General features: G+C 45.3%; 1 protein-coding gene across 1 annotated transcript in view; it reads right to left on the bottom strand.

Annotated features, from left to right (window-relative positions):
* Nucleotides 1-3,900, bottom strand: part of LOC136638930 (inter-alpha-trypsin inhibitor heavy chain H3-like) — a 33,915-nt gene extending 30,015 nt beyond the window's left edge. The window contains exons 1-2 of the mRNA XM_066612959.1: nt 3,814-3,900; nt 1,681-1,701 (exon numbers count right to left, since the gene is read on the bottom strand). Of these exons, the coding sequence (XP_066469056.1) occupies nt 1,681-1,701; nt 3,814-3,900 (108 nt within the window). The remainder of the gene's footprint in view (nt 1-1,680; nt 1,702-3,813) is intronic.
* Nucleotides 3,901-13,124: the final 9,224 nt, after the last annotated feature.

Genomic DNA, 13,124 nt, shown 5'->3' with positions numbered 1-13,124 from the left:
ATTGTATTAATATATGTTGAAGCTCATGGAGAAGACCTGGGCTGCATTTCCACTACAGCATTAATCCACTTTCAGTGCACTTTTATTCCCCAGTACATTCTGGGGGGACTGTAGTTAAGGAATCTGTGAGCTATTAGAGTTGTTCTTTACAAACTACTGACTCCAAAATGCATTGGGGAATAGAAATGCATTGAAAGTGAATTAAAGCTGTAGTGGAAATGTAGCTCTGGATAGGCTGAGATTGAGGTACCCAAATTTGTTTTGTAATAACTTTGTTTTGTACTGTATAGTTTATTTTGTCATGGCCAAGGCCTTGGGGGTTTGCCCCCTTGCCACCCCAGGCTGTCATCAGGGAAGAGTGAGGAGGAGGTGGTGGTGGCAGCAGCTTCCCCCTGGAGAGTGGGCTTCAGCTGAAGCAATGGGCTGCTGCTACCTCAGTGCTCTTTGGAAGAAGTCCAGAGGACCAACTGAGGCAAGCAAGAGGGGGCAGATGGCAGTTGTGAGGGGCAAGGAATCCCTTGTCAGTCTTTCCATTCCCCCGAGCTCACTGCTTGAAACAGACATTTCAGTTAGCCTCATTGGTAGGCTGATTTTAGACAAGACCCCACAGAAACCTTTCTGTGCTGCCAACGCAAATTCAGCCTGGGGCTCAAAGCTCTCATTCTCTGCATTTTAGGGCACAATCCTAACCAATATTCCAGTACTGGCCTAGCTGCAGTGCAGGCCCAAGATAAGGTAACAAACATGCCCTTACCTTGAGGAAGCCCCCCTTGACTGCCTCCCACTGCAGAAGGCAGTGCACACCACATTGGCACCGCTATGTCAATGCTGGAAAGTTGGTTAGGATTGCACCCTTATTCCTGTAGTTTCCCTCTCCCCAAATCACAGCCCAATCAAGAGAAAATGGCTAAAAAAGTTTTGAGGCAAATCAAGGTTTGCGTTTATGGAGAGCAAATGTATGAAGCTAAGCAGAAAATTTCTAAGCAACAATACTTGTAGGGAGGAGGGGCTATCTTCAAGGGGAAAATGGCATCAAGCAGCTATCTTATTTATACTGACTTGGAAGTTAGTGTCACAGAATTGGTATTTTTTTGCTGCAAGCATCTACACTTGCCTTACTAACGTACCAAGTGTGAAAATAGTTTTGAGCTGCATGTGCCTTAATAAAGTGTTGTATCCAGTGCTATGACTAGGGCTGTACAGGTAAGTTTTTCTGTCATGGTGCAAATAGCAGTTCAGAGGGGACAGCACATTTTCAGCAAGAATGTGGAGCAAGGGAAAGGGCTGACCCCAATCTAGATGTGGTTCCTGATCCAGATTCCTTCCTTGAAACTCCACTTTGCCAAGAGGATTTCTTTCATCTGATCTCTTTAGCTGGTGGGGGGGGGGGAACATTCAGTAAAATCAATAATAAATGAGAGAAAAATAACCTGAATGGCGCAATCGTGAAAGCACTGCCAAGAGTAGTGGTTCCATTCACTGTAGGGAATGTAAATTTATATCTGGAGGAATTTCACTATGAAGGGAAATGTTTGTTAGACCCAAAAGGCCATTATTCTACCACCCAGTTGAGTAAATGTCATGGTTTGGACTTTGGAAATTATTCATTAGCTGAAATGTACAAATAAAATTATGAATTAAATTGTGAATAAGAACAGCATTTGAAAGAGGAGCTCTTACCTCATGAGAAGCACTTCGTTTCTGCAAAGAAAGAGGCAAAGAAAAAGTCCTAAGCTTCAGGAGTACAGCATGTTACACAGCTATAGCACAGTGCTTTAGCACTATACCATGATGAGTCCTGTTTTCACATGATCAGATAAACACATAGACCAAAATGTATTTTGGCTTTCAATAAAAGTTATTTTTACTACAAATAGTATTGGGAGTATGTGTAATCAAGGGGGGGCATGTAATCAGAGGGAAAGAGGTTCAAGGTTGAATTTATCCCTCTCACGTGGGGCTGAATGCATTCCTAACACAAAAGATTAGACTGACCATTTATTGCTGGATTGTTTTAATACTGTTTTATTGTGAACTGCCTTGATGTTCCTTAAATGAGACTGAAAGGTGGTGTATGACCCATAAATTCCTGTGTGAAGTACCATTCACAAGGGAGCAAATATTGGAAGAACTGCTACTTTGGAACCTTCAACATGTATGATTCTCTCACTGAGAGCCCAAGCTATGCATGTCTACTCAGAAGTATGTCCAATTATATATGCTTACATGGGAGTAGGTCTTACTGTACTTAGGGCCCAATCCTATCCAACTTTCCACACTGATGCAGCTGTTTCAACTGCATCCTGTTGTGGGGGGCAGTCATGGAGGCCTCCTCAAGATAAGGAGGAGATCAAGACAAACATTCCCTTACCTCAAAGCTGTATTGCTGCTGCATCAGAGCTGGAAAATTGGATAGGATTGGGCCCTTAGTTCTTAATAGCTAAACATAGGATTGGGCTTTCAGAAAATCATGGATCCACTAAAACAGGGGTGGGCAAACTATCAGCTTTAGGGATCCTGAACCTTTAACAATTGTATAGAAGAGGTAATTTCAGAGGTAATTCTCATTCCACATTCTCTCCTACATACTTATTAAAGGTCCAGGATTCCTAAAGTTGAAAGTTTGCTCACCATTGCACTAAAAGATCCAACCGTTTATCTTGTTCCTTTTAACATGTATAAAAGCCTATCCCTAGAGATGTGATTTTCAGTGATAATAAAATAAAAACACATAAATCACTGTCTGCACTTCTCATTTTTGTAAAAAAATAACTAACACTGAAATTTGTGAAAAAAATAAAAACATTTTCTAACACCTAATTGACAGTGTAATGACTGTGGGTGCATCTGCTGACACGATACCACCTATATCCCCTGCCTAGTTCACTTTTAAAGCTATTATAATTTATAATTATTATTAATAAAAATGCACCCTTGCAATAAAAACACATAACACTGCTTTCTGCACTTATTCTTTGGGGGAAAATGAAATCTGTGAACACCTCTACCTATGTTTAAGGTAGAGGCTACATATGATATGTCTGTTTAAAAACCTTTCTACCTATCCCTCTATCGCATATGTGTGTTTTCAATAACTAAAGAGATTTCTTTACAACAAACTATTTCTTATTACAAGTCAGTCCTCTTTATTCACAGATTTGGAACCTGCAGTTTTGACTAACCATGAGTTCCACAGTGCAGGTGCAGTGGTTTTTCTGAAAACCAGAAGCTCATCTCAGACAACATAAGTACATAAGAAGAGCCCTGCTGGATCAGGCCAAAGACCTGTCTAGTCCAGCTTTGGGCAGGCCCTCCAAGATGCAAGGAAGTGAACAATTTCTTTAGTGATTGAAAAGCAGTGTAGAGATACAGTATCTGTTTCTATAAACAGATTATTATCTATGAGATAGATAATAATTCATTCCCTAGTGAATGCACATTCTGTGGTAATCCTGCTTTTTGATTGTGTAATGTACAAAATGGGACTTAGAGCACCTTAGAAAAAGGGCTACATTTGTATTAGTTGCATTTTATGAGAAGTGATAATTTGCATTTGTATTAGCTGGAGAGGAAAACAAATTCATTACAATTCTATGAAGTACTGTACTGGCTCTCCTTTACTCACCACGTCTGCATCTCCAGAATATAGTACCTCTCTCCGTCTCAAAAACCAGTGTCTCCCTCCAGCCCCCCAACCAGCATCTTTCTCTTTTTCATCTATCAGCATCTGTCTCCATTTCCAAAACTAGCACTCTTGGGCCTGCACAAAAAATTGGAGTGGATGGGTTGCACCTGCACAAAAGTGCAACATACCTGTCCTTTAGTTGATGTTTTTAAGTAGGGGACTACCTGAATGTTTTTCTGAAGAACAGAAAGCCACTTTATGAACTTCAGCGACATACCTTGATGTTCCTGAACTGATCTATTAAAAAATCTGATGTTACAAGAGCAGGAATCAACGCCAACCAAAGGTAAAATAGCAAATGCCTCCCCATGGTGAAAGAAGAATGAGCATATCAGTGTCAGTGAACCCTTATTTGTAGTACTGTTTTACAGGCTGTTAATAAATAACTAGATGGACAACACAAAATTGTTGCCTTTTAAGTTTTAAGACGTCAGCAGAAAAGGATTTACAAACTACTGTTTGATGGACAGAGTCCAAGGACAGAAAACTCAGATGCCTCAATCTGACCTCCTATACTTAACAGGCATCAAGTTCAACCTAGATGACCTGCAGCCAAATCTGGCCCCATAATGGGTGTCACTTTGCAGCTCAGCTGAATGACCAAGGGGAGAGTCCTTCCTTATTTTGTCTTCTTCTTGTCTAATTTGCATTTCTTTTTCCTGCCCTTCATTCTTCCTGGCCTCTCAGATAGAAATAAATTGGGGCTAGGAAAGAAAGGAAAAGGCAATCAAAGAGTGAAGCACACATGCAGGGCCTTAAATGTATGAAGTTTGCCTTTAATTTGTGATCTTTAAAATGTAGAAGTGTGACCTAGGTCTCTAGGATAAAAGATACTGAAGTTAGATGGAACTCAGAATATAAAACTATGTACTCTGAAATAAGAATTAATATTCTACTACAAATCAGCTGGAAATTGCTGCATACGGTTACTTTCAGTGCAATCCTAGGCATTATTTCCATCAGTTAGGAGGAACAGAAGACAGGAGAAAGAAATGCAAACTAGACAAAGTGGAAGGCAAGATAAGGAGGGATCTCCTAATCTCACACTAGGGAGGCATGGGGGAGTGTGTGGACTGCATCAAGTGACACCCTTGGAGGGTGCCACCACTAGTGAACAAAATTTTAGAAATCTTTTGGAAAATATGTATTTATGAGTAATACCTTCATGTTATGCATCACTGGAAAAGTAACGTCATGCAGAATGTAACAAACCTTGTTGATTATCTATATCCCAGTGTTTCTCATTCTACAAAGTGGGTCCCGGTGCTAAACGTATGAGAACCACTGCTGTATCCTATCAAATGTTATGGCCAATTAACCAGAAAAAGAAAATACAACTACCTTAGAGCCCAATCATGTGGTCCATGGCTCTGTGCCACAGACCACAGTCGCAAATGTGCTGTGCGCCCTACACGAGCGCCTTTACTTTAGCACGAACTTTTTGGTCGGCGCTAAAGAGAGTAGCCCCATTGTGGGTCTGCTTACCTTACTCAGGGGAAGGAGCCGCCGAGCCTGGTTGCTGCAGGCAGCTCAGGATTGGGCTGTTATATAACAAAAAGTGGATTTCTTTAATTCAAAACTGAGCAATGAGACTGATGGTTCGAAGAGCCAATGAGGTATTACTATGACACAGCAGGGAACCAATAAGATGTTTGTATGTGTCAGATCTCATTTCTATGTATCAGAGCTAATACTAGAACTCTTAGAGCCCAATTTTATATATATATATATATATATATATATATATATATATATATATATATATATATATGAGATGACCAAAACATCTTTGGTTTTCTTATATAAATAAAACTGTTTTATTTGGTTTTTATTTATTATTTAATGGGTGTTTGAGTAAGGACTGGCTTCATCTGCTGACACCCTCTCATCCTCCTGCAATCTGCTGCTGACGCAACCTGAATCACCTCATCTAATGGATGGGCCATCTCTGCATTCAGTCATTAGGAAAGATGATAGGTGACAGAATGGTAGGTCCTATCTATCTATATAACAGTAGGTGATAGAACAGTAGCCCTTAAGAAAGATGATAGAACGGTAGGTTCTAGGCTGCAGTTCATAGCTCTATATCCGTTTTAAGGTCTGAAATACCTGAAAGCCTAGGTGCTCGGCTATGTCTTAATACAGCCCTCCTTATGAGGAAAGGATATAGCATTTGGGGCTCCTCAATCTAGATAGGCCATCATCTTTCCTAAGCGTTGGATAGGGCCTTCTCCACTCTGTCCACTTTAAAAATACAAGGTGTGAAATGGGGTTGTATTTGGAAATGCTTAAAAGGAAATAATAAAAGATATACACAATCTGTTAGAAAGGAGTTTTATGATATCATAGAGTTGGAAGGGGCCCTCAAGGACGTTGAGTTCTGCTTGAAGCACAACTATCTCTAGAGAGGCCAAACAAAACAACACACTGAATTTTCTAAAAGTGTGTAATACTAACAATATCATGCAAGTGCTTTGTGCTTCCTTTCTCTTCCCTTAACAGATCATTTTCAGATAGTTTCACCATTTCAGTACTTTTCCCCATTTCACACAGCCATTCTCAAAGGCACAAATGATTGTAGCCTGCCATCTTGAGGTAATTCGACATTTTGCATCGGTGAATGGATTCCAGAGCAGAAATTCAGGTTCCTTTCTCTTTCTTTCTTTTTAAAGCTAAATGATGCTTCCTAAAACTTTTCCCAAATTAATCTTATGCGTATTTATTCAAAAGTAAGTCCCACTGAATAGAATGTGGGACATACTCCCATTTTTTTCAGCCCACTTATTCCTTAACAGTCCTTGCTGCCAGTAAAGATCTGCTGCCACCCCCTTGGTTTTTGCCCCTGGACAATGGAGAATGGGATGACCTCTCTATATTACACTGAAGAGCCTCCAGTGAAGAGGTGGAAGAGTGGCTGTTAGATAAGCAGAGGAAGCCTTTCAAGACTGACCAAGCATGCCTCCTTCACAGGCTCCTTTGAGAATACTAGACAATGGCTAACGGCTAGATGGCACACAGCTTCAAAACTAGTACTTTATTTTAATAATATCTAAATACAGGTTGAGCCTCATTATTCGCATAGGTTCCATTCCAAGCACTCATGTGGATGGCAAAGAACGCACTTAGCAAATCAATTTAAAAAACAAACTTTCTTTGTTCCTGTGATCTAAAAACAGCCTTGCTGACCTTCATGATGTAAGATAAGAGTCATTAAGGTGCAATCCAAACCTGCGCTGGAGCAGGCAAGCCAGGAGGCTTGCGTTGCATCCAACACAGTTTCGTTGGGTGTAGCGGCTTAGCCAGGGGCAAGGGGAAGCTCTTCCCCTTACCCCTGGGTCAGGGCTACTCGCCCCAATGGGTCTCCTCGGACCTGTGCCACTTCTGGAGGTGGCGCAGTCTGAGGAAAGCGGAGCGGCTCAAAGCCACTCCGTTCTCCCTGGGGACGGGGCTTGGGATCCGGCATAACTGCAGGGTCCCAGCCCCACCCCCAGCTCCTCATGCATCCACCCCCGGGACCGCCCATTATCTGCCCTCCCCCCGCCCAGAAACACCTCTCCCGCCTCCTTCCCACCCCTCCAAGCCTACCTTCACTGCTTGTGTTGGCATGGGTGCAATGGCACAAGCAGCGGGGAAGAAGCCGCCACGGAGGCCTCCGCTGGCCTCTATGCATAGGCACATCTGGATGCGCCGACACAGCTTCCTCCCACGGAGGTGCAAATGTGCTTTACGGCACATTTGCGACCGTCCAGGCACTCCTATGCCAGCATAACTGCCGGTTAGGATTGCAACCTAAGAAGACAATCCATCAATCAGTTGTCCTCCAAGCACTTCACTCAGTCCCTCCCTTCACCAATGCAAAGTGCTCAGGAGGAAGGGAGGGGTCCACTGGAGAGAGAAGGATTGATGGATTGGGCAGGAGGTCTGGTCTAGAGGGTAGAGCCTCCATTTGCCTGAAGATTACATCCACAAGGTTGCCAGTTCGAGGCCACCGACACCGTGCGACCTTGAAGCAGCTGACAAGCTGAAGCCAAGCTATTCCATCTGCTCTGAGCATGGGAGGATGGAGGCCAGAATGTGAAACCAGGTCAGAGTGAAACATCTGGAATTGTAAAAATCCCTATGGGGATTTAATCAGCCTGCCTAGTAAACCGCCTTGAATAAAGTCTTGAATAAAGACCAAGAAAGGCGGTATATAAATACCTTATTATTATTGTTGTTGTTGTTGTTGTTGTTGTCAGCCAGCCGTCCTCTCTCTCTCATTTAGGAGGCTATTGTTAAAGGACTGTTCACTTTTTAAACTGATTTTAAAGGATTTTTCCCCTTCTCCATGGATCAGCACATTCCTTCTCATTTGCAGTGGCCATTTGTGTTGAGTCAAATCTGTGAATAAATAGGCTGGACCTGTACATATACAACATGCCCTGGGGGTGGTGGTTGCAGGGCTTGTCTTGCCTTTCCAGTGTCCAAACACAGACTTGTGAAATTTTAGCACCTAGAATGTCTGCTTTTTTCATCATATTGCTATAGTCCTTGTTCCCTATGGATAAGCCCACTCCCCTTGTGTTCCTCTTGCACTCCTGTAAACTTAAGGAGGTTAAGGGAAGCAGAGGCACATATTGAGAGCTGGCTTATATACTGTACACAGTGATTGATTTGGTCAGTGGTTTGCAGCAGTGACACCCCACTTGACTTAATTCCTGGGAAACATCCTTGCTAGTAACCAGGGTTGGTAACTACATCCCATCAAAAGGTGCTTCCTGTTAGTGGAACCCCACTTCCTTGGTTGAAACCAGAGGTGCAGAACATGGGGAAGAACTCCCCTGTGAAAGTTGGAGTGAGGATATCATATGATATGGGCACACCAGTTAGCTTCCTGCCCTCAGAGGGGTGAAACCTCAGAGGAAAACTCCTGCGTTGTTTGCTACAAGTTACTTCCAGATTCTCCCTGGAGGAGAGGCACTTGCTGCAGTCTTATAAGAACATAAGAACAGCCCCACTGGATCAGGCCATAGGCCCATCTAGTCCAGCTTCCTGTATCTCACAGCGGCCCACCAAATGCCCCAGGGAGCACACCAGATAACAAGAGACCTCATCCTGGTGCTCTCCCCTACATCTGGCATTCTGACTTAACCCATTCCTAAAATCAGGAGGTTGCGCATACACATCATGGCTTGTACCCCATAATGGATTTTTCCTCCAGAAACTCGTCCAATCCCCTTTTAAAGGCGTCTAGGCTAGATGCCATCACCACATCCTGTGGCAAGGAGTTCCACAGACCAACCACACGCTGAGTAAAGAAATATTTTCTTTTGTCTGTCCTAACCCGCCCAACACTCAATTTTAGTGGATGTCCCCTGGTTCTGGTATTATGTGAGAGTGTAAAGAGCATCTCCCTATCCACTCTGTCCATCCCCTGCATAATTTTGTATGTCTCAATCATGTCCCCCCTCAAGCGTCTCTTTTCTAGGCTGAAGAGGCCCAAACGCCGTAGCCTTTCCTCATAAGGAAGGTGCCCCAGCCCCGTAATCATCTTAGTCGCTCTCTTTTGCACCTTTTCCATTTCCACTATGTCTTTTTTGAGATGCGGTGACCAGAACTGGACACAATACTCCAGGTGTGGCCTTACCATCGATTTGTACAACGGCATTATAATACTAACCTTTTTGTTCTCAATACCCTTCCTAATGATCCCAAGCATAGAATTGGCCTTCTTCACTGCCGCCGCACATTGGGTCGACACTTTCATCGACCTGTCCACCACCACCCCAAGATCTCTCTCCTGATCTGTCACAGACAGCTCAGAACCCATCAGCCTATATCTAAAGTTTTGATTTTTTGCCCCAATGTGCATGACTTTACACTTACTGACATTGAAGTGCATCTGCCATTTTGCTGCCCATTCTGCCAGTCTGGAGAGATCCTTCTGGAGCTCCTCACAATCAGTTCTGGTCTTTACCACTCGGAAAAGTTTGGTGTCGTCTGCAAACTTAGCCACTTCACTGCTCAACCCTGTCTCCAGGTCATTTATGAAGAGGTTGAAAAGCACCGGTCCCAGGACAGATCCTTGGGGCACACCGCTTTTCACCTCTCTCCATTGTGAAAATTGCCCATTGACACCCACTCTCTGCTTCCTGGCCTCCAACCAGTTCTCAATCCACGAGAGGACCTGTCCTCTAATTCCCTGACTGTGGAGTTTTTTCAGTAGCCTTTGGTGAGGGACCGTGTCAAACACCTTCTGAAAGTCCAGATATATAATGTCCACGGGTTCTCCCGCATCCACATGCCTGTTGACCTTTTCAAAGAATTCTATAAGGTTTGTGAAGCAAGACTTACCCTTACAGAAGCCATGCTGACTCTCCCTCAGCAAGGCCTGTTCGTCTATGTGTTTTGAGATCCTATCTTTGATGAGGCATTCCACCATCTTACCTGGTATGGATGTTAGGCTGACCGGCCTATAGTTTCCCGGGTCCCCCCTCTTTCCCTTTTTAAAAATAGGCATGACATTTGCTATCCTCCAATCTTCTGGCACTGTGGCCGTTTTGAGGGACAAGTTGCATACCTTAGTCAAGAGATCTGCAACTTCATTCTTCAATTCCTTAATAACCCTTGGGTGTATGCCATCAGGGCCCGGTGACTTATTGATCTTTAATTTATCAATGAGGTCTGAAACATCTTCTCTTTTAACCTCTATCTGACTTAACTCCTCGGTTAGGAGGGGCCGTTCGGGTAGCGGTATCTGCCCGAGGTCTTCTGCCGTGAAGACAGATGCAAAGAACTCATTTAATTTCTCTGCCATCTCTAAGTCTCCTTTTATCTCCCCTTTCCCTCCCTCACCATCCAGAGGGCCAACCGCTTCTCTGGCGGGTTTCCTGCTTCTAACATATTTGAAGAAGCTTTTATTATTCCCCTTAATGTTGCTGGCCATGCGTTCCTCATAGTCTCGCTTGGCCTCCCCTATCACCTTCTTACATTTCTTTTGCCACAGTTTATGTTCCTTTTTATTCTCTTCATTAGGGCAAGACTTCCATTTACAGAAGGAAGCTTCCTTGCCCTTCACAGCCTCTCTAACTTGGCTGGTTAGCCATGCGGGCACTCTCCTGGATTTAGTGGAACCCTTCTTTCTTTGCGGTATACACCTCTGCTGGGCCTCTATTACTGTTGTTTTAAGCAGCCTCCATGCACTCTGGAGAGATTGGACTCTTTTTACCCTCCCTTTCAACCTCCTTCTAACCAGCCTCCTCATTTGAGGGAAGTCCGCCCGTCGGAAGTCAAGGGTTTTTGTTAGAGATTTGCCTGGTATTCTTCCCCCAACGTGCACGTCAAAATGGATCGCAGCATGATCACTGTTCCCCAATGGCTCAGTAACGTTTACATCTCTAACCAGGTCCTGCGTACCGCACAAAATTAAATCCAGAGTCACCTGTCCTCTGGTGGGCTCTGTGACTAGCTGATCTAAGCCACAGTCATTTAGCACGTCAAGAAATCCGGTTTCCTTATCGTGACCAGAACACAAATTGACCCAGTCAATATGAGGGTAATTGAAGTCCCCCATGATTACAACCCTGTCCCTCCTTGTCACCTCCCTGATCTGTTTCCTCATTTCAAGGTCCCCATCAGATTTCTGGTCTGGAGGACGATAGCACGCCCCCAGTATTACATCGCTGCACAAGCCTGGTAATTTAACCCACAGAGATTCTACGGTGGAGTCGGACCCACCTTCAATCTCTACTTTGCTGGATTCTATCCCTTCCTTAACATAAAGGGCCACCCCACCTCCAACACGCCCCTGCCTGTCCCTCCTGTAGAGTTTATAGCCCGGGATTGCGGTATCCCACTGATTCTCCGCATTCCACCAGGTTTCCGTTATGCCCACTATGTCAATATTTTCCCTTGTCACCAGACATTCCAGTTCTCCCACCTTTGCTCGTAGACTTCGGGCATTCGCAGAAAAGCATTTATACACGGAATGCCCCAGGATGGGCTGCTTATTCGCTCCTTTGTCCCTGCATCCTCTCATTGTGCCAAACCGTCTATCACATCCCATCACGCTACCTTTCCCAATTTCTTCTCCTACCCTGCCTTTGTCTTGTTGTTCTCTAACCTCCCCATCCTCATCCCATAGGGATGAGGAGTCCCAAACCGGATGCCCCTCGGCTCCTGTCGGCCTTCCCCCAGGGATCAGTTTAAAAGCTGCTCTGCCACCTTTTTAATGTTATGCGCCAGCAGTCTGGTTCCATTCTGGTTCAAATGGAGCCCGTCCCTCTTGTACAGGCCCCGCTTGTCCCAAAACGTTCCCCAGTGCCTAACGAATCTAAACCCCTCCTCCCTACACCACCGTCTCATCCACGCATTGAAACCCCTGATCTCCGCCTGCCTAGCTGGCCCTGCGCGTGGAACAGGTAGCACTTCAGAGAACGCTACCTTTGAGGTCCTGGCTTTCAGCTTCCTGCCTAAAAGCCTAAATTTGGCCTCCAGGACCTCCCAGCTACACTTGCCCACATTGTTGGTGCCGACATGCACCACAGCCGCTACCTCTCCCCCAGCACTGTCTACCAGCCTGTCTAGACGAGAAGTGATGTCCGCAACCTTCGCACCAGGCAGGCAAGTCACCATGCGGTCCTCACATCCGTCGCAAACCCCCCTCTCTATGTTTCTAATAATCGAATCCCCCACTACAAGAAGCCCCCGACCCCCCTCCCGCCGAGGAGTATCCCGAGTGCGCTCGGATACGGGCCCATCCCCTGGAGAAGGGATCCCCCCTAGGGGATTGTTTCCCTCCTCTCCAGGATGACGTCCTCCAGTCCCGAGACTTCCCACCCGGGCAGCCGAGGAGCTGCACGCCTGAGGTTGGGACGAAGCCTGATCGTCCCCAGAAGTCTCCCCACGGTCCTCCTCTGGCTGCCTGCGCTTCTCCAGGTCGGCCACCAAGGCTTCAAGGGAGTGGACGCGTTCCCTGAGAGCCTGGAGCTCCTTGCATCGAGGACACACCCATGACTTATGCCCCAGAGGCACATAATCATACATGTGGCACTCGATGCAGAACACTGGATAGCCCCCACCCTTCGTGCTACAATTCCTCCTTCTGTGGAAGGGATCCTCCACAGGAGACGAAATGGAGGGTGTGAAGCCACCAGCACCTCCTCCTCCAGGGAAAACTTGGAAGTAACTGCCTTGTGCCACTTGCGGAGCAAGGCCGTCACTTCCAGGTTCTCCCCGGAAGAGGGACTCACACTGTGGCAGCACTGCACCAGTTGTTTCTTTTCTCCCCTTTAAGAAGAGCCTCCACAGAAGAAGGAACGGGGACATGAAGCCACCAGCACCTCCTTCTATGGGGAGAATCTGGAAGTGATTGCCTTTCGCCACTTCCAGATTCTCCCTGGAGGAGGGGCACTCACTGCAACAACTTTGTGCCCCCTTCTCCCATACAGACTCCAAAGGA

Source organism: Tiliqua scincoides, chromosome 2 (assembly GCF_035046505.1).
Source record: "Tiliqua scincoides isolate rTilSci1 chromosome 2, rTilSci1.hap2, whole genome shotgun sequence".
Taxonomy (NCBI): Eukaryota; Metazoa; Chordata; class Lepidosauria; order Squamata; family Scincidae; genus Tiliqua; species Tiliqua scincoides.
This window is presented reverse-complemented; position numbering and strand designations above follow the sequence as displayed.